The 19,684-nt window shown below is 40.7% G+C and overlaps 2 protein-coding genes across 3 annotated transcripts in view; one reads left to right on the top strand and one right to left on the bottom strand.

The window, feature by feature from the left end:
* Positions 1-19,684, top strand: part of VEPH1 (ventricular zone expressed PH domain containing 1) — an 85,117-nt gene that overhangs the window by 6,748 nt on the left and 58,685 nt on the right. For both annotated transcript variants that reach the window (XM_005141966.3, XM_005141965.3), the window contains exons 4-5: positions 14,188-14,354; positions 15,912-16,121. In XM_005141966.3, coding sequence (XP_005142023.1) covers positions 14,188-14,354; positions 15,912-16,121 — 377 coding nt within the window. The remainder of the gene's footprint in view (positions 1-14,187; positions 14,355-15,911; positions 16,122-19,684) is intronic.
* Positions 3,281-8,927, bottom strand: PTX3 (pentraxin 3). Its single transcript, XM_005141964.3, has 3 exons — positions 8,589-8,927; positions 7,650-8,183; positions 3,281-4,590 (listed from the first exon to the last, which is right to left on the bottom strand). The coding sequence occupies exons 1-3, from the start codon at positions 8,734-8,736 to the stop codon at positions 3,977-3,979; spliced, it is 1,296 nt and encodes a 431-aa protein (XP_005142021.1). The 5' UTR covers positions 8,737-8,927; the 3' UTR covers positions 3,281-3,976.

Below are 19,684 nucleotides of genomic sequence, written 5' to 3'. Positions count from 1 at the left end.
AGGCTCTTATCCTTTGTTTTGGTGTCATTGGCAATACTCCAAAATATAAATGGGGATGAAATGATCCAGTTCTGTGGCAAAACAGTCAGATGTAAGATATAAAAGGACTGTAGTGGTTCTTTAATTTTGCCTACATTATTAGCTTTACACAGAATATTGTTGCTAAACTCTGTATGTTTTACTTCTGTGGTTTCAAAAGCCACAAATATTCATACCTCTACAAAGGAAGTCCAATTTAGTTGAAGTAGTAAAGTTCATGATATTTGTTACAATACAGTACTACTGTGATAGTAAAATCACTGTTTTTCTTCAAGTACAGGTAATAGCTCTTTCTTTATTTCAAGAACATTGTTATGAACATGTTAAGCACTCAAATTAAATGTGTGCATTCTGTATTTATTAAAAAAAAAACATAATTGGGTGTATTATGGAAGGACAGCTAAGCTAGAAAGTAATTTTGTCCTTATGACATTATGGCAAGAGTTTTCATATTTCTGTCTGCTTTGTTTAAGGACAAATGTGTGATGAATATGACAGATTATGTATGAGCTATGTGATAGTACTAATTAGGTAGGATCCAACAACAGAATATTGCTAACAATTTTCAAAGCCACTTGGATAACTCTTAAGACTCGTGATGTTAGCATTTACGTGTTAACATTGTGCATTACCACTTGTAACTCATCAATAGGGTAAAAGGTTTTTTTATATAGTCATAGGTTTGGGAAAGTAAAACCTACCCACAACTGAAGGTTTTATCATGACTGTGACTGCTCGGTTTTGTGTATTAATGTTATTCTACCAGCAGGTGTTGCTGTGGACATCAGGTTTGGAAATTCCAGACTAGAAGAGGGCGCTTGAAATGGTCACAGTGCTTTGTTTTGCGTAGTGGCTTAATTGCACTGTACATAATTTGTACTTCAGGCATGAAAAGTTTGATTTGCAGCAGGCTAAGAGCTGTGCTTAAACACTGAGTGTTTGCTGAAGGGAGAAGAAAAGCAAGAGGATAAAGCTGCTAAAGCTGAATTTAGAAAGCAGCATGGAGACAAAGAGTCTTGTTCTGGTGCTGCACACACATGGCTCAGCCTAATGGCACCAGTGAGACTGATAGTAAACTTTGGCCCGTTGCCTGGGAGTGTTTGAGAGCTAACTGGATCTTTTTGATTACCTGGGGCAACTGTCTGGCTGCATAATTACTTTCTTATCTTATTAGCTAGAAAAGAGCTCTTTAGAAAAAGTGTTTACCTACTCTGTTGCGGTTAGTGTGAATTCAGCTTCTAAACATGCAAGCATCTGTACCACACTCTCGATGCTGACAGGCCCTGTGCTGACACCTTCCATCAGCAAAAGGGATCAGGCAGATTTATTCCCAATTCCAGTGGAAAGCAGCAGTCCTACCCTGTAATCTGAGACTTTCACTGCTGCTCAGCCTTCCAGAGGAGTTTAGGCAAGGAATGTGGATGTTGCATTCAGAGAGCCTTAGAGAGCAAAACCGGGCTCAGCAGCATATCCCAGGCATGCACGTCTTGTATTTGCTCCTTCATTTCTATGTTTGCAGTGATGAAAGAGCGGGGGTGCAGTGGCTTTTTCATATTTGGAGCCCAAACTCCCTCAAAATACTATTTGCCCAGGGTTTCCCAAACAGGCAAAGTAACTGCTGACAAATTAAAATACAGTTAATCTGGGAAAGAAAGAGAGAAACATGCTGATGGAGATGAATTGTGTGCTGTGCAGGAAGGGGTAGACTGTGTGAAAGTTTGCTAATGCACAATGGTGATAAAGGAATAGCAAAACAGTTGGGATGAAGAGAGTTTTCCAGCTGAGCCAGTGAGAACGAGAGGACTGGCTTTGCATTTGGTCATTTGCCAAAGCAGAACAGAGACAGGAAAGACCATTTCAGGTATGAAGTACAGTAAGAAAAGTAATCAGGAAGGACTTCCGGTAATCTTTTTGAGGATTTTGCTTTTTCTGTTTCATTTCACGGGCATTTGTTTTCATTTACTAGAGGACACTGTATGGAAAGAGGATTTGGAAGTCTTTTTATACTTACACAATGTTGGGACATCAAGTGTCTTTTGTAGCTCTGGAGATTTGTTTTCTGGCTGAAATGAGATGAACAAAGGTAATCTTTCATTGTTCTGTAGTTAAGGTTGTCTACAGCTATGACTTAGGGATTTTTTGTCATACTAAGCATTTATAATTTAGATACATTTTTTTATTACAGGGTAATAGGAGAAATTCCATCAATTGAAGCAGTTACCTTAAGCAAACAGTGTTGCCAAAACTTTGGAGCAGGTCATACAACTTTAGGTATGAAGCACAGCCCCCTTGAATGGCATAGTAAAGTGGAAATTACCTTGTCATAGCTTTTTCTTACTACTTTTGTATTGTAGAGGAAAGATCTGGTAGCTGTATCATGTATGGGAATAAGCATAGAAGCAGCATGTCAAGAAACTTTTCAAAGTGCATTCTTAGAACATCTGTAGAGAATGATAAAGACACAGAAACATGTGAATACAGCAGAAGGGTATGCTGCTTCCAGTGGGAATGAGAATTGCTTTGAATAAGACATTCTCAACAATAAATTGTTCAGAGGCTTCAACAGGTAGTGAATAATCATTCTTGTCATAAATTATAACATATACAGTGAGCAACTGTTCATCATTTCTACTTCTGCTCTATTCTCTACACACAAATCACCACCAAAATCTTGGCTCTCAGCATCTGCTTCTTAGGAGTTGTATCCAGTTTTTATTGGATTTTGAATAAGCTTGTGAATGTGAGAGAAGAAAGCTGCTGCCACCAAATATTCGTCAGTCAGCCTTGTACAAACTTCCTGTTAGCACCAAACAAGTTGGTTACTTTGGATGTCTAAGTGTGTCTTAAAGCGGAGTATGTCCTTCTCAGATGGCCAGCATTATGCGAAGGGTATTGACCGACTTTTTTAATTTGGTCAAAAGCAATCCTTCCTTCAGCATCCAATGCACACATGCCAGTATGTCAAAGCATCTCTTCTGTACAAGTGACCATGCCCACATGGGAGAACTAGAGCAGCAGATCCTTGCACGTGGCAGCATTTACAAGAGGGATTGTTATCATGAAGGGTCTTTAAAGCTGTCTCTGGCTAATGCTTGGATTTCAGTCCTCTGAAGGTCTTTCCCTTTGTATGAGATGTTTATGTTTCTATTGGCAGCTAAAACTGCATGGTACAAAATATGGAAAAATTCCCAATTTGTGCTTACTTAGTTTCAGAGTTTGAGTTTATAAGAACCATGGAAAGTTTTAGTATAGTAAAGTACCTTTATTTACAGAACAACTTTACAAAAATAATTTCAATAAAATTATTAAAAAGTCAATTTACAATATAATACAGCTGCATTTTCTCCAAATGTGACATCAGATTAAGGTGGGGAATATCACTCTTATATGTTAGGTCAACCTGTGGCATAAATATTGTTTTAAACAATTAGCTAGTTTTTTTACAGTCTATAAATTGCTAACAATGATTAATAAACACATTTCTTGGTTTATGTGGTTCCTCTGTACAATTCACATTAGTACTATAAACCCCAGTGACTGGAGGAGCTTGGAAGGAGTGCATCCTTCTGTAGATACTGGTCAGCTGGATAGGTTTGCCTTGGCAGGTATGCCAGGGGCACCATTCAGCTCCGAAATATCCACAGTGGCACTTGCTTTTATACATCAGAAAACACCATGCTAGAGAGACAGCAATCATCTAACCTCAGGAACAGCTTTTTCAAATGTCATGCCCTGATGTATTGTTTTTTATAGTGTTTTACCAAAGCAGCAGGCAGAGATAAAATCCTGTCTCTACAGTACCTCCTTTTGTAAACTTGCAATGCTAATCTTCCTTGGGAATTGGAGCAGTGTGGGCTCCTACATGTTTACTTGCATGGATTGGTGTTCAGGTCTTCATGAAATACGCTCTCTGCTTCAGAAACTGCATTGTCAGAGTTTAAGAAATGTATTGGGCTCCTCCATATAGCAAAACTTCTGTGACTCCCCACCCGATAATGTTGCCCCTCATACTGCATGCATCTTCTCCGCTCTGTGCTGCTATCTCTTTTGCACTGAGCACTCTGTCCCACATGTTAAAGCCAGTTAATTTTCCAGAGAAAGCTAAAGCTTCATCAAATCCACCTCCAACACAGCAGCCATTCTTTTCTTGACCGATCTGCAAAATCCCTCCATTTGGAACAGTATGAGCATTGGCAATGTCCAAGGCGGTGGCTGTAAGCTCTCCGTTCAGCCAGAGAGATGCAGATCCATTCTCTGAGCTCCAGGTGCCACAGAGGTGGATCCATTTCCCAGGAACAGCTACGTTTTTGACAACTACCTTGTGCTGGTCACCACCAACAACAAGCACTGCAGATTCCTGGCTGAGATAAAGTTGGATTTCATATGGATTTAACTTGGTTCCATATGAGAAGACGATAGTTTTGCTCAAAGCCTCAGTCACCTTGATCCATATACAAGCAGTAAAGGAGTGAAGGGTCATTCCAGCAGTTGGATGAACGCTTCCAAATATTTTTTTTGAACGCATGGGGAATAGAACTGCTGTTTCGCATCCTGCAAAAGTTAGAAAGATTGTTAGGTAAATAGAAACTAGTCTATTTGTACACATACAGTTAAGACCTTTGACATGCTCACTTCTGGGCTTTTAAAAGGGAGCTGAGAGTTCAGCTTATCCAGCAGCATGTAGGGATCCTAAAGGATGCTTTGAAGAAGTTGTCATATCTAACACTACAGCAACAGGTCTAGGGGCTAATCAGGCTGCAGAAACAAGGCTTAGCTCTTCCTTCATTGCAACAGTAGCATCTTTTATATAGGCTGTGCAAAGTGTTATTTATGTTTAATGCTGCCTGTCTGCCCTGATGCTTGCCTGGGGAAGTTGTGATACCCTGAGGATCTATGTGAGGCAGGTGCCTTCTGCTCTAACATATCTCTTAGGAGAGCTGCTCTTTTGCTGGATCACCTAGAGAAATTAGCACTTTATGTTGGGTAATTATGTTTGATAAGGTCTCTCTGTTTCATTTAGGTCTTTGTTTAGCCTCTGTTATTTTTCAGTACAGAGTGATAAAAACAGCATTGTGGTGTGAGGATGGGTTCAGTGGCCTACCAAACAGCTGTCCCTATTCTTGGGACAGCAGCGTGAAACTGCTGATGCAGCTGGAGAAGTAGGGCAGATTTGAGAAATGGAGCACTGGGTAGTTGTGGCTCAAGCAGCATCCACAGCTGTATCCTGTGGATGTCCCATGGATAACTGGGCAGCAGAGGAAAAGAGGACATGGGCTACTGAAGAGCAGGCACAGAGAACATCAGCAGGAGCATGCTGAGATGTGTGCTTATTATAATGACTCCCATTCCTGACTCTGCCTTTAGGGCTATTGGTTGGTGACTTTTGTATGCACTGGTTACACACAGGAAATGTAGGAAATGACTGATATTCTTAAAACAGTTCAGCTCTCATCTCCGACTAATCGATATGTTGATAACAGAAATCAGTTAAAAGCACTAAGAGAAACGAATTAAACTTAGAAAAGTAACTAATGGTCACTAAACCCAAGCAATTTTTAGTATTCTGTGTACTATTCTTTAGCTGTATAGTCTATATATGCTTCATGGTCTAGGTGATGGGGTGGGGGTGGAAAGCAGCCCCCTGCTACAATTAGGCTGGTCTGTTTCTTGTTTAAATAAGCTAGAAGATCTAAAACATCTAAAATGAGTGTGGAAATTTCTCCTTCAGTGAATGAAGGACTCTGTGTCCTCCAGGATTGTGCTGCTGTGTTATTTTGCAGACTGCTTCCTTTAAATTTTGAGCAGATTTTATGTTTCTTCATTGGCTTTTTTGAGGAGGGTCATGGTCAGTGAGCAACTGTTGGATACTCCTTAAAATGCTACTTAAGAACACTATTGTGAAAAATATTTTAATTAACAAGCTTTCAGGCTTTATTATCAAGGCCGAAGTAAAATTAAAACCAGTCTCACTGAAGAACAAAAAGTGTGATTAGAAAATCTCTCAAGAGTATGGCTGGCAGTAATTCAGGATGTGATAAATTAAAGTCAGTTGCTAAAAAATCACTTGAAAAAAAAAAAGAAAAATTCCAGGAAGACACTCTGGAAGTACTTAAAATATATCTTTTAAACTAAAAACTATGAACATTTTACATAAAACCATGTGGAAACCAATGGAAATAATATGAATTTCCGCTGATGAGACTGAGACTGTTAATGCTGATCAAATTTGTTACTCTCACCTAACACTGAGTAACTGTTTGTGAGGCTGGCCGTGTTACAGGAGAGAGATATAGAATGAGATCATGCTTTCTGGAAGGCAAGATATGTTTGGGGAGGAAAGGAATATGTTGTAAGACCTGCCCCCCAGTATTGCTGTAATGCAAACATTACTGAAGTGTTATGACAAATAAAGCAGTAAAAGTAATTTACTTATAAAGATAATTTCATGCCCTACATGAATATATAGATTCATATTAGACTGTTAAATACTTTGACGTAAACCAATGTTATGTTGAGTATATATTGTAAGTGGCTTGTGTAAGTTGTTGCCTTTGCTTTAGCAGTTACAAGAAGCAGTCCTCCTTGCTCACATATGTAGGAGCTCACACTGGTGGTGCTGCTAAGGGTTGGTGGTGAAGTTAGTGTAACTTCCCACCAATTTCCTATTTACACACACAATGTGGGATTCTGCGAGTGTGAATTTCCGTGGGGTTTTTAAGCTGCAGTAACTTACATTTGTGGAAAATACAGTCATGTTAAAATTTATCAGAGTGAGAGCTGTCTGACAGGTAGAGTTATGATCAATATGATTATATTGGGCATGTAGCAATTTTGCACTCACATTTTGAACAGATGGGGGCTGCTCTGTCATACCCAAGTTGCTGTAGCTGCTTTTTGGGTGTAATGTTACACTGCACAGAAAAATTGACATGAAATTTCAAATATGAGCTCGTCTTTCTATGGCCGCCTAGCCTGCTGACTAATGCAAACATTTTGGAAGGGGAAACAAAAACCCAACAATACTACAGTGTAACTAATTCTTCCATGCTTGAAGAAATGTTCTGTCCTGACAATTACATGCAGCAAATGTGCCCTCCCTGCTGCGGGAAGCGTGCTTAGCTGGTTGACATCAACAGCATGTCCTCAGATCTCACTCTGCTCTTGGGCATTTGGAATTGGTGAGGAGGTAATGTTTAGTTTAGGAAGAGGAAGGAGTGAGTACATGCATGAAAAGAACATGAGAGCTCAGTTACTACTGCATATACGAAGGAGTTACCAGCTGGGAAGGTAAAAGGTGAAAGAATGTAATATGTATGTTTAAAATACATTTCTCACTCTCTGGCAACCATTTTGATCTGGAACAGCCTGCGAGATGTGGGAGCCTTCCTTGATTAAACCTACATTTGAAAATCTCAGCACCTCTTTTTAAAGAACAGGTAATAGGTTTTCTCCATATGTGTGCAGACTGCCCAAAGCTGCTGTGCTGTTCGTAAGATTGCTTTGGAGTCATATGCAGAGGAAGATATGTAAGAAGGGTGTTTATAGGATATACGTTCCAACTGGGCCATGAAAGAGAGCTCCCTGGTAAACCATAGCACATGTGGACTTACCTCCTGGCAGTAAGTGCTGAGCTGCCCATTTCTGTGATGCTTTCAGTTCACTTCTGGTTTGCTGTAGCTCTTTCCACAGGGAGTTCAAAATGGGATTGTCTCCTCTGGTAGGACTGAATTTATCCTGATGAAAAGCTGTTTCTTGAGCCTCTGGCTCACACCTCCTCAGCCAAGAGCTCTCCAGCCGGCTGAGCCTGCTGGACACATTGTGACTGAGCAACAGAATGTGCTCGAGAAGCTTTCCTTGCTCAAACTCATGAAGCCTCTTGGCTTCTCCAGCTGTATCACTGTTGCTCACAAGTACCTGCTCTACCTGTGACACAATGTGGGAGGTGACTTTCTCAACTGCAGCGGCCAAGGTGCCAGCGAAGTTGGTGGTGAGCTGGCTCAGCTCTGTTTTCAGGGTCTGCAGGTCCACCTTCAGGATCTCATCGATCACCTGCAGCATCATGTTCTCTTTCATCTGCGAGTTCTCAAGCATGATGAAAAGCTTGTCCCACTTGGTGTGCTCTCGCTGGCAATCACATGAAACAGCTGGAATGGGAGACACAGATGTTGCTATTCCTTTGTACTTACATTTTTAAACAGGAGTATTTGACAAAATCTGGCTTCATGCAAGGCTTATGTGCTCCAGACTGTCAGTGTGTTTCCCTCTACATCAAAACAGAAAAGTAAAGGAGCATATATTATAGCAATTCTAAAACTAAGAATCATCAGCAGTCTTTTTCAGACAACCTAAAAAATAAAGAGTATAAAGAAAATTTGAAGACACACCGTCCAAGTGCTTTAGCATTTGCTGACCATACCAAACTACTGGTACAAGCAGATGCTTCTTCCTCTGGGGAAAAAAATAATGTTTGTAACAATAACTGCTACAAGAGCTAGGCAACAAATAATGCAGTTCTGCACTTAACACAAATTTAGTTTAAATCTACTTACTTTCCTCAGTACCAAGAACTGGACCTTCAATTTCATTATCCAGGTTCACATACATGAGATCATAATCATCATCTTCATCCAGAACAGAAACAGAAGCCCTGAAAACACAGAACAGCGTAAGCAGAGAAAGTATTTCTTGGGGCAGCATTCTCTAGCTGCTTCCTGAAAATAGCTGTGCTGTCTGGAGCTCGAGTCCAAGTCAGACTTCAACAGAGACAAGACTGCGAGTGAGATGCAGTGAGCCTCTAGCAAATGCTCCAAGCGCCTCGGCTTGAATGAATGAGCAGTGCTAGTGCCAGTGTTGTAATAAGAGCACTTCTGACTGTTGGTTTTGGCTGAGAGGAGAAGGGGGCGTGCAGCTTGCTCAATTCCAGCCTTTCAGGTTTGCACTGGGGAGAGACGTACTGACTCGCAGAGGGGAAGAAACGGGGAAAGCTGCTCTTGCTAACTACCACTTCCCCTCCAAGAACAGATTGCTGTAACGTGCAGCAATGCAAGGGTGAGCGTGGGGGATGAAATCACTGGGAGTTTGCTGCCTACAAGCACTGACTGCATCGGTTATGTTCTGTGTTATTTGTGAAAAGGAAAGTGTTCTCCGCAAACTCATTTTGTAGTTGGTATGCGCCAGCACCCTGGAGGAAATCTCTAGAAAAATAAACATACCTGGAGCTGGTTTGTGTACACATGTACGGTTTAACAAAATATTGTAGCTTTTTTTTTATAGTTATGTATAGAAACTTCTATTACATACTAACATTTTACTCTTTAAGAAGTGAAGGAGAACTCATAAAGAGAGCTTGTTGGCGCTTTGCTTTTCTAGCCCTAATTACCAATACCAACATCCTAACTATGTGGGTGATACATCACTACTAGTATTTTGTTTTGGGAATGTGTAGATTAGCAGCTGCATGACTAGAATTGTTTCTGTTAACTCTGACAAAAACCCCCTGAAGCCAAGGCACTTCTGAATTAGACGTTTATCTAGTGCTAAGCATGATTGTTATTGGTGTTAATATCTTGTAAATTCTGGAAAACTTTTTATTTCCATGGGCCATGAATTATTTCAGAGGTGCATTACTTAGGTAAGATTAGGTGTAACATTGTACAAATTATATATGGGTTATGAAATGGAGAATAGCAAAAAAAGTAAATAATCCCGCATAATTCCATCTAATTTGCAGTCTGTGTTGCCTTTCCGTTTGAGTCTCTGGGTTAGCCCTTTATCGCTGTATACACTATGTGAAGAGGGCCATGTACTTCTTTTCTTGCTCATTCTGCCTCTGATATCCAGGCCACAAGTGGGAGGTATGGCTGTATGAGGCAGCAGAGATGGTGTGCGTGGCCTCAGTCATTGCCCGTCCTGCAGTGCGGCCAAGAGGCGCTTTGCAGGTGTCAGCTTTTGCTGAGGAGGCAGGTAGGGCCAGAGCTGCCTGCTCCCCAGCTCCTCCAGGCTTGCTCCATACAGCCTGGGGCAGCCCACTGCTCTGGCGGCTGCAGAAGACTGCTGAGAGTCTCGTACTGCTACACCAGATGCCTCCCAGCATACAGCCTTGCTTCTGCAAACCTGAGCTACCCACACACTGGGCTGTGGGCCATGGTACTGTGCTATTCCTGCATGCCACACTATTGCAGTTTCACCCTATGTGTGTATGGGATTTCTTCCATTGTGGTGCCTCCAGCTGGTCTCCTGCGAACACAAATAATAAATAAGAATGTCAACACAATATGTTGGAAACCTCAAATGTTTGGTAAAGCAGAGGTGATTGTTTTTGGGGATGTATGTGCCCAACTTGAGTCCTTCTGGGGAAAAAAAAATAGCCTTAATTCTTGGGCTTTTATCTTTGAATACTCAATTTGGAGTGAATGTCAAACCACCACTGTATAGCTCCTCCTGCTCATGCTATCTGTTTGCAGAGTGGTTTTTAGAAGCACTCTGTGCTGCTGGGCTGGGCAGAGCAGAGGCAGAGCTGAACGCAACATTTGCAATTCATATGTGCAGAGGGAGTATGGCCAAAGCACACCCAGGGCATGGTCCTGGGGCAGGTGGGGGGCACTGGCACCATTGCAGCACCCAGTTGTGGTTGCTTCTGCCATACGTGCTTCCTCCCTACCTGACTTGCAGCCAACTGTGCAAAGCCATCGAATGTCCCCAACTGTGCGTTAGTTTCTGCCTGAATTGCATAATTCCCAGTGTGTGGTCTGCTTGGAAAGTCTGAGAAAATCTAATCTGGAAAGTACTGGGGGTGAGGAAGGAAAAGGGAAAGAAGGTAATTAAGGAGTTGACTATAATGTTTTTCCATTCTCAGACAACAAGCATACTTTTCAGGCTCTTAGTTTAGACAGATGAAGCAAGATTGGGAAAAAGTGAATTACTTGGGAACAGGCTCAATATTGTTTCTGACTGCACAAGCTCTGAGATCAAAAGGTTGGTGAGCTGCATGTGTGTAAACCCCTTAGAAACTGAAAAGGTGTGACAAACAGATGGCAAGAGGTACTGGGAGCCAACTCGAAACATGAAATACAAGAAAATAGTGAATTGGGTTGTGCTTCATGACCTTTCTTAAGTTATATGATGAAACAAGGGGAATACAAAATCACAAAATGGAATATATAAACCTTTAGGATTAGTTGTAAGCAATGTTAAGTTCGATGGCTTTGTAACAGTAGCAGTGGAAAGTTACTGAGGTGCTTAGTACATAGAAGAAAAAATAGAATACAGATAGAGAACATACTGGCACAAGATAAATCATTATAGTTGATGTAGTCTTAAGAAAAACAGTCTAGAAAAACAGGATGCAGGGATAGGGAGTATAAGGGAATAGCAGGTGTCCAGGATAGGCTACAGGTAAACTAACTGATAAGTAGGAGGATAGGAGGGTTATTATGTTTCTGATGCTAACAAACCAATTAAACTGGTATAAGCATCTACTGCGCATGATTCAGAGGCTGCCAAGAGTGATGAAGATTGTTGGAAGAAGTAAACGCCCCTCAGAGACCACCACCACAATTCTGTATGCATACAGGGAGCTTTCTGGAAAATGATGTAATCCATACGTAGCCTCATGAATATGTATGTATGCCCAGGGACTATATAAGGATGGCTTGTGTAGCAGTAGGGAGACACACATTAGGAGGAGTTATCCCCTGTGTCTTCCAGCGCCACAATAAAGAATACCTGCTTGTCAGCTTGAAACTTTGTTGGCAAGTTTGTTCCTGGAGTTTCCTCCGAATCAATGAAGAGCAGATACAAATGTGGTATCTGCTTGGATTGTTTACAAGCTCGTATATTCAAATTCAGTATTCAATTCAGTTTATTCAATTAAAGGCAATTCCATGTCAGTGAGGTCACTTAAATGTCACTCCAAAGTGATGGAGTTGCTTCTAAATTGCCTTTGCTGTTCATTTCTCTCAGTTAGTGAATATAAACCCAGGAATGTTTGCTGTAGGAAACTGCCTCAATTTGCATTTGTGCAGAGTATTTTTGTTCAGGGAAGTTTCATGGATGCTATCTGTCATGTTGTGTCATGTAAAATTGCATCAGTCCTCTAATACATCCAATACTTCAAATGCTTGTTTTCTCAGATTGAATAATTAGATCTTACTTTCCAGATACCTTCCAATCTGTGACATCCTAGTTTAGGCAACAGCACTTCTCGGGTTAGTGGCTTCTTAGAGAGTCTTCCCTTGTTTAAATCTGCTAGGTTTTGTTACTCTCGGCTGAGTTAGTTTTCTCTACACTTTTTTCAGCTCAGATGAATTTTGCCTGTCCAGGAACATGGGAATTTAATCTTTTGCAATAGTTACTATTGCTAAAATTCAACTGGAGATTGAGGACTGTGTTCCAGATGGGCAGAAAACTTCCAGTGGAAACTAAACTTGTGCAAGTGCAAAGGAAGGACTTATTTCTGTACACACTAAATTAGCTGGAGAAGAAAATTTTTAGTGTATTCAGTTACAAAAACTTTCAATTTAAAACTCAGGTGTGAGTCTAGAAAAGTTCAAGTAAATACATCCTCTCATCACCATAGTTCTAATGTTGGATGAATTGGTGCTTTGCAGGAATCCCACGGTATGGTAGTGACACTCGTGAAAGTGGTAACACTTTTATACAGATTGACTTGTAACATCAGGAAGAGATTTACACAAAGAATGTGGCTAGAAAATGGGCAGAACTGAACAGTTTGTTAATCTCTTTAGGTAATTCATCAGCATATCTCTTTCCTTTGCAACTGGCTTTTGTGTTTTATTTGTAGAACAGAATAAGACAGAAATTCACCATGTCCATGGGACTATAGGTGGTATCTGAACCTTGCCTTTAGTGCTGCAGCAGCTGCATGGAAGGCTCAGAGTTGTCTCCAAAGAGAAACCAATGGTTCTTTAAGCAGCAAAAGTGCTTCAGGATAGGATGCAGAAGTGTGGCTGGCTGAATAGTGTGGGGGCACTCCTCCGAAGCCTAAGGACCCCTTAGGAATCATTGCAAGCTCTTTGACTAAAAGTTGTCTGAACCTGCACGGAATTATGTTAGTTACTTGCCTCAGAGGTGATGGGTGATATTGCCAGTGTAATCAGTGTCTTGGGATTAATTTTCTGTATCTGGTAACAGCACAATGTAGTCCAGTCTGAGCCCCTATATCCTTTTCCTACCATCCATGAAGTGACCTGCTTATCTTCCAAAATTATAAAATTTAAATAGGAGAAAAAGCAGCAGGATCTTCCAAAATTATAAGATTTAAATGGGAGAAAAAGCAGCAGGCCAGAGAGCTAGTTCCTATTGGAAACTAAATCCAAAGAGACCTTAAGGACTTTCAAAAGTTTACAAAAAAGGAGCCATACTGCATTGCAACAGGCAGATGTTTTCCATATGTTGCTCAAGTGAAACTTAAATATATTGAGGAAGGCATGTACAGCAACGTGAAGTTATATATTTTGGTATGAGCCTGGGCTTCAATTTGAGTTATGCACAGACATCTTAAGAAAATGTGTGACAGAGGGTTTTGCATATCTTTGTCTGTCTGCAGTTGACTCTCTCTGGCTCCTTTCTATTCCTGAAAATGGCACCATTAACTATTTACATTCAAATTTACTGTCATGTGTATTTAGTTCTCTTAATAGATGGCTATTTTTTCCACATGCTGCTTATTTAATTTGAAAGTCCAAATCTCAACAAAGGAGAAATAGGGCTTTTATGTGCTTTCTACATTCTTTTTTTTCTTTTTTTTTTTTTTGTTAATTTGAATCTCACTTAGTTTAGTCTAGAACTCAACAGAATATCATCCAAATCTGAAAGCTCCTTAAGCAGCCTTCTCATGATATCATACTGGAGAATGGAAATTATAATTTGTAAGATTTTATTTTCTTTTCTCTTTTCTTTTTTTTTACGCCTGTTGTTATACATGCAGTGATTCATCCATTTTTGGTTATTTATTAAGCTTCTTGGCTGAATTTATGTTTTTCTACTGTGTTTTGTGTGTCCCTGGTTTTGTACTGATGGTTCTTTTAAAACTGGTATCCGGTGTGTGCTGGTTTTCCACGGAGCTCTTCGGGTGTAGAGTATTGGCTTGACAGCAAGTCATTGGCCTCTCATTTGCTCTGTTCTCAGGGAACTCGATGCTGCTACGTGTCCTGCCTGGTCTGTATGAGAAGCAACCACAGCCAATAAACCTCCATCTGAGGGAGCTAGTGGCACTGATGGCTCAGCTGGATCAAGCTGAACAACATCATCTCCTCAGGCTCCTCCAAACCGTGGCTAGGAAAAGGGAACTTGGGGTAAAGCTGTGTTTGGAATATCTTATTGCTAAACACTGCACCTCCTTTTGGAGGAGTTTGTTTGAGATGACTGGGCAAAGTCTATCTGCTAGCTGCTCTCCAAACAGTGAGGAGTCCTATAACGTGCATGATCGTGCTTTCCTACGTTAATTCTCCATGAATTCTTTAATTCCATTCCACATTCTCCATCTAATAATAAAGAACATAACAATGACTCCACTGGACCAAAGAAGTTTGTATTAAACCAGAATTATTTTCATCTGTTTTGGCTCTTTCAGCTGAGCATGAATTCCCATAACTATGTTTTTGTTAGACTATATGAACTGTATTAAATGATGTATCAAGGAAAATTAAAATGAGTTAGGAGCTGATAAGAAGTAAACTGGAGAATAATTATCTCAGGCAAAATATATCATGCTTTCAAAACTGCATGTCATTGACAGCACCCAGCGCATTAGAACAAGGCACAATATTACCTGCTTTGTGAATTTATGAAATTCATAACATCCTTGGAAAAGAAGGATCAACAGTAGTTAGTATTTAGATTGCCAAGGAAACTTTATTGTAATGCACAGTCAGTCACAGAGGAAATACAGCTCCTGTCAGAAGTAGAGGGACTTGTCAGCTGGAGGGGTCTGGGGTCTATCTCTGGCAATTGCAGGGCTCCATACTGAAGCTGACACATCTGAAGTACTTTTGTAGTCTAACTATTATTATCATTTATTACTACTAACAATTTATTCAGCCACCCACCTGAGGTATTTTGCCTGAGTGATAGGTATCAACTTGCTAAAACTGATCATCCTCAAAAAAATGACGGAAGAATGGGTCAGTTTATGCCCCATTTCTATGTTGAAACATCTTTTACACAGATGCAATAGTTTCACTGAATCAGAGGATCATGAGTGTACGTATGTGTTTAACTGAAAAATAATTATTCAATAGAGAGTTGTACATACAGCATCCTGTTTGTGAGACAAGTTTAAAGACTTGAAAATTGTGTTGTTACAAGGAAGGACAACTGGCCTACACCATTTTTGTATACGATGAGGACTTTTCCTCAAATTTTTGCCTCTGTTCCAGCTATTTACCTTGTCACGTTTAGTTTCCAGTGGAAACCAAAAATTTCAGCTAGTGCTTTAATTTTCTGTATCACTGGGGAAGGCCAAGTCTCATGTTGTTTTAATCAATAACATATAGGTTTGGCCCTGAGCAAGGGAAATATTTGGGGAGGTTAGGGTTTTTTTTTGTTGTTGTTTTTTTTGTTTTTAATGATTTTGTTTTAGTCTTTATTAACAATAGGGTATTTCCTTACTTATATATGCATAACTGCAATATTTCAAGGCTACAGTTACCCTTACTCCATATGTTGAGCTGAACTTTGATTGACCTCAGAAATAGCTGTGTACAAAGGTCAGCAAGGGTGGAAAACTATTTTACTAAATCAAAGTCTAGTGTTTATTTTTACCACTCTGATGTACAGTACTTCTTTGGGTTATATGTGTTCAAAGCTACAAAATATATTCACAAGTTTTTCTCTCTGATTTTTTTTAATAGGTGCTGAAAGAGTGTATACCATTTCTATTTGGACACTTGAGAGACCTTAACCATAGTGACATTGTTCTAAACATACTTACAGAAATATCCAACTATGAGCCAACAGCCTTAGCTGCCTCTCTTCCAATGCTGAAAGAAATTGGTGAGAGTTTTCCATGTTTGATTGGGCAAACAGCAAAGATCTTTGGAGCTGTTGGACATATTGATGAGGTAAGGTCAAAGCCAAAAGAAGTTGAGTAGTTTTGGATTGGATTGTTTGGGGGGTTTTGTGTGTGGCTTTTTGTTCGGTTGGTTTTTTCTTCCGTATCTTGTATTCTTCTATACATTGATGTATTCCTTTCTTCACAAGTAACCTACCAGAACATACTCTTGATCATAAGACCATGAGAGGTTTGGACTATAATACTATCAGTATGGCTAGGAGAGCAGGTAGCACAAAAATCCAGTATGGTATTTATTGTAACTAAGACTGTCCTTCTGCCTTCTAACCAAGGAACAATCAGGTAGGGCTGATATAGGGGTAAAGGGGCTCTGCAGAAATGGGGTTTAGATTAATGGGAAAGAAAGAAACTTTGTGAAGAACGTAATGAGCATGAAAAAAAAGACTACTTAAATTCTCATAACTGTAAAGGTAAATATCTAAGTTATTATTATTATTTACTGTCTATCTCTGCGCATGTGTATGTTCTGTTTATATGAACTTTCTTTTTATGGAATGGCTAAACTTCCCATTTGATGAAAGCACATGATTTTCACTATTCCAGGGGCTTAACTGAGCTGGTTGTAGTGTTATCTATATGTGAAATTAAAGGCAGAGAAAAGGAAAAAAGTATTTTGCACACCCATTATATGATATCATATTTTAGATGCATCAAGCCTTCAGAAATGATGTAATTGTGCAGTGAAATATGAACTTCCTTGTATAGTGTAATCCAGATATTTTGGCTTTGTAGCCACAGTTAATTGGATACTTCTGACAAACGTCTTTATAATGAAAACACTCAGTGGTAATGCTGGGCTTAAGCTTTGTCAGAGGAACATCTTGGTTTGAGATGTAACCCAATGAGAACATGATGCCTAAAATGGATTTATAATGACTAATTACGAAAGAATTATGGGAATTCCATGGCAGTGTAACAAATTTTCACTAAAGTTAGTAGCTTTGCACTTTAATCGTAGCTGTGCTATATGGATGCAGAGGCTATGTTCACCTAATCCAAGCGCCATAAACAGACCCAAACACGCTGTGCATGCCAAAACCACCAGGCAGCTCTCAGGTCCTGGAGCTCTCTGCCTTCCCCATAATACCAGCTCTGATGAGCAGCCCAAGGACCCCTGTGTCCCTTAACAAGGTGTGCTACTCATTGTCATGGTTTAAGCCCAGGCAGTAACTCAGAACCACACAGTCACTTGCTCACTCCCCATTTTCTCCCTCTGCTCCCAGACAGATGGGGAGGAGAATCAGAAAAATGTACTTCCCACAGGTTGAGACAAGAACAGTTCAGTAACTAAGGTATAACACAAAACCACTGCTGCTACCACCAATAATAATAATGATAAGGGAAATAACAAGGGAAGAGAATATAAAACTAAAAGGGGAAAAGGAAAAGAAAACGATAAACATAAGTGATGCACAATACAAATGCTCACCATCTGCTGACCAATATGCAGCTCGACCCAAGTAGTGAGCTGGGCCTTCCAGACAACTCCCCCCAGTTTATATGCTGCTCATCATGCACTGTGGTATGGAATACCCCTTTGGCTAGTTTGGGTCAGGTGTCCTGTCTCTGCTTCCTTCTGGCTTCTTGTGCCACTTCTCACTGACAGAACACGAGAGACTGAAAAGTCCTTGGTTGGAGCAAGCATTACTTAGCAATGACTAAAACATTGGTGTGTTACCAGTGCTCTTCTCAGACTAAGGTTAAAACCACAGCACTGCACAAGCTACTGAGAAGGAGAAAAATAACTGTTACAACTGAACCCAGGACACTCATGAAGATCTGATATTAGCCCTGTCCTGCTGGGACTGGGAAATGCCTTAGACCCCGACAAGACCTGTCTTACCCTCCTGCTTTCCCTAGCTCTTAAAAATACAGCCTGGAGGAAATCACCACCATGAGCTTGTAAACTGCCTGATTGCTCAAGACATTGGGTATTCTGAGAACATCAAACTCCTTAGACTTACTTATGGCACATTGTGGTCTTTAATGAGATTTTATTTTCATTCCCAGGTATGAGCTTATGTGCCTTTCACCACTGTTACTAGACATTTTCCTTCCACCTCAAATCATGGTTCTCTAAAGGCAAAAATAATGTTCTGCTGAACTCAAAGTGTTTCTGTTAAGTAATTCAAATGTTTATGGCTATGGCAAAACTCAATTATATAGCAGAAAATGAATGGTATGCAATAAATCTAACCAATTGCTGAAGTGTGGCACTGGTGCCTGCATACAGTAACCTGGTTAATTTATTTCAGCAAAAAGCTGAATGCCACAGTTTCTGTGTCCTTTCAGTGATCCTTGAGGCAAAATTTGCGCTAAGTCAACTGGAGTTTGTCAGCAAAAAGGCTGTTGGTTTTACATTTCTGAGTCAGACTTTTTGGTTGTCCTTCCTTTGACTCCGCTGGAGGCCAGTTTGGAGGGAGGAGGGGGGAGAAGTAGCATCATTTTGCTCTGCAGGGGAAAATCCTCCATATATTCATCTTCTGCCTTTAGAATGACAGTTCACCTATTTACTTGTTTAGATACAGATAATAATGTGCTCTCATCAATGACAGTGGTCACTGGAGAATCTCCAGAGAGGCTTTTGCCTCCAGAAAGTAGTTTCTTTTGGCCCCTAACCAAAGTTAGTCTCTTAAATCTTGGAGTGGGTGTTATTGGAGGGGGCAAGCTCTGTGCCCCTGTACAGCAGCTTGCCAGCAGCTGTCATGCATTCAGGCAACAGCTTTGCTCAGTGATGAAAGATCAGCAATGCAATTTGAAGCATAGTTTCAACACACTGGAGGGAAGGGACATTGACACATTGAGAGATGGGCCAACACACACCTCATGTAGTTCAACAAAGCGAAGCACAAGATCCTGCACCTGGGTTGGGGCAATCCCAGGCACAACTATAGGCTGGGCAGAGAAGAGATTCAGAGCAGCCTTGTGGAGAAGGACTTGGGGGTGTTGGTCAATGAGAAAATGAACATGAGCCGGCTTCAGTGTGAGCTCACAGCCCAGAAAGCCAAACATATCCTGGACTGCATCAAAAGGAACGTGACCAGCAGGTCCAAGGAGGTGATCCTGCCCCTCTACTCTGCTCTTGTGAGACCCCACTTGGAGTATTGTGTGCAGTTCTGGTGTCCTCAACATAAAAAGGACATGGAACTGTTGGAACAAGTCCAGAGGAGGGCCACGAGGATGATCAGGGGACTGGAGCACCTCCCATATGAAGACAGGCTGAGAAAGCTGGGGCTGTTCAGCCTGGAGAAGAGAAGGCTGCGTGGAGACCTCATAGCAGCCTTCCAGTATCTGAAGGGGGCCTACAGGGATGTTGGGGAGGGACTATTCATTAGGGACTGTAGTGATAGGACAAGGGGTGATAGGTTAAAACTTAAACAGGAGAGGTTTAAGTTAGATCTAAGGAAGAAATTCCTTACTGTGAGAGTGGTGAGGCATTTGTACCGTTGCCTAAGGAAGTTGTGAATCCTCTATCCCTGGCAGTGTTCAAGACTAGGTTGAACAGGGCTTTGACTTGTCTCTGTCCTTCTAGTGGAAGGTGTCCATGGCCAT

The sequence above is a fragment of the Melopsittacus undulatus genome, chromosome 6 (assembly GCF_012275295.1).
Source record: "Melopsittacus undulatus isolate bMelUnd1 chromosome 6, bMelUnd1.mat.Z, whole genome shotgun sequence".
Classification (NCBI taxonomy): Eukaryota; Metazoa; Chordata; class Aves; order Psittaciformes; family Psittaculidae; genus Melopsittacus; species Melopsittacus undulatus.
This window is presented reverse-complemented; position numbering and strand designations above follow the sequence as displayed.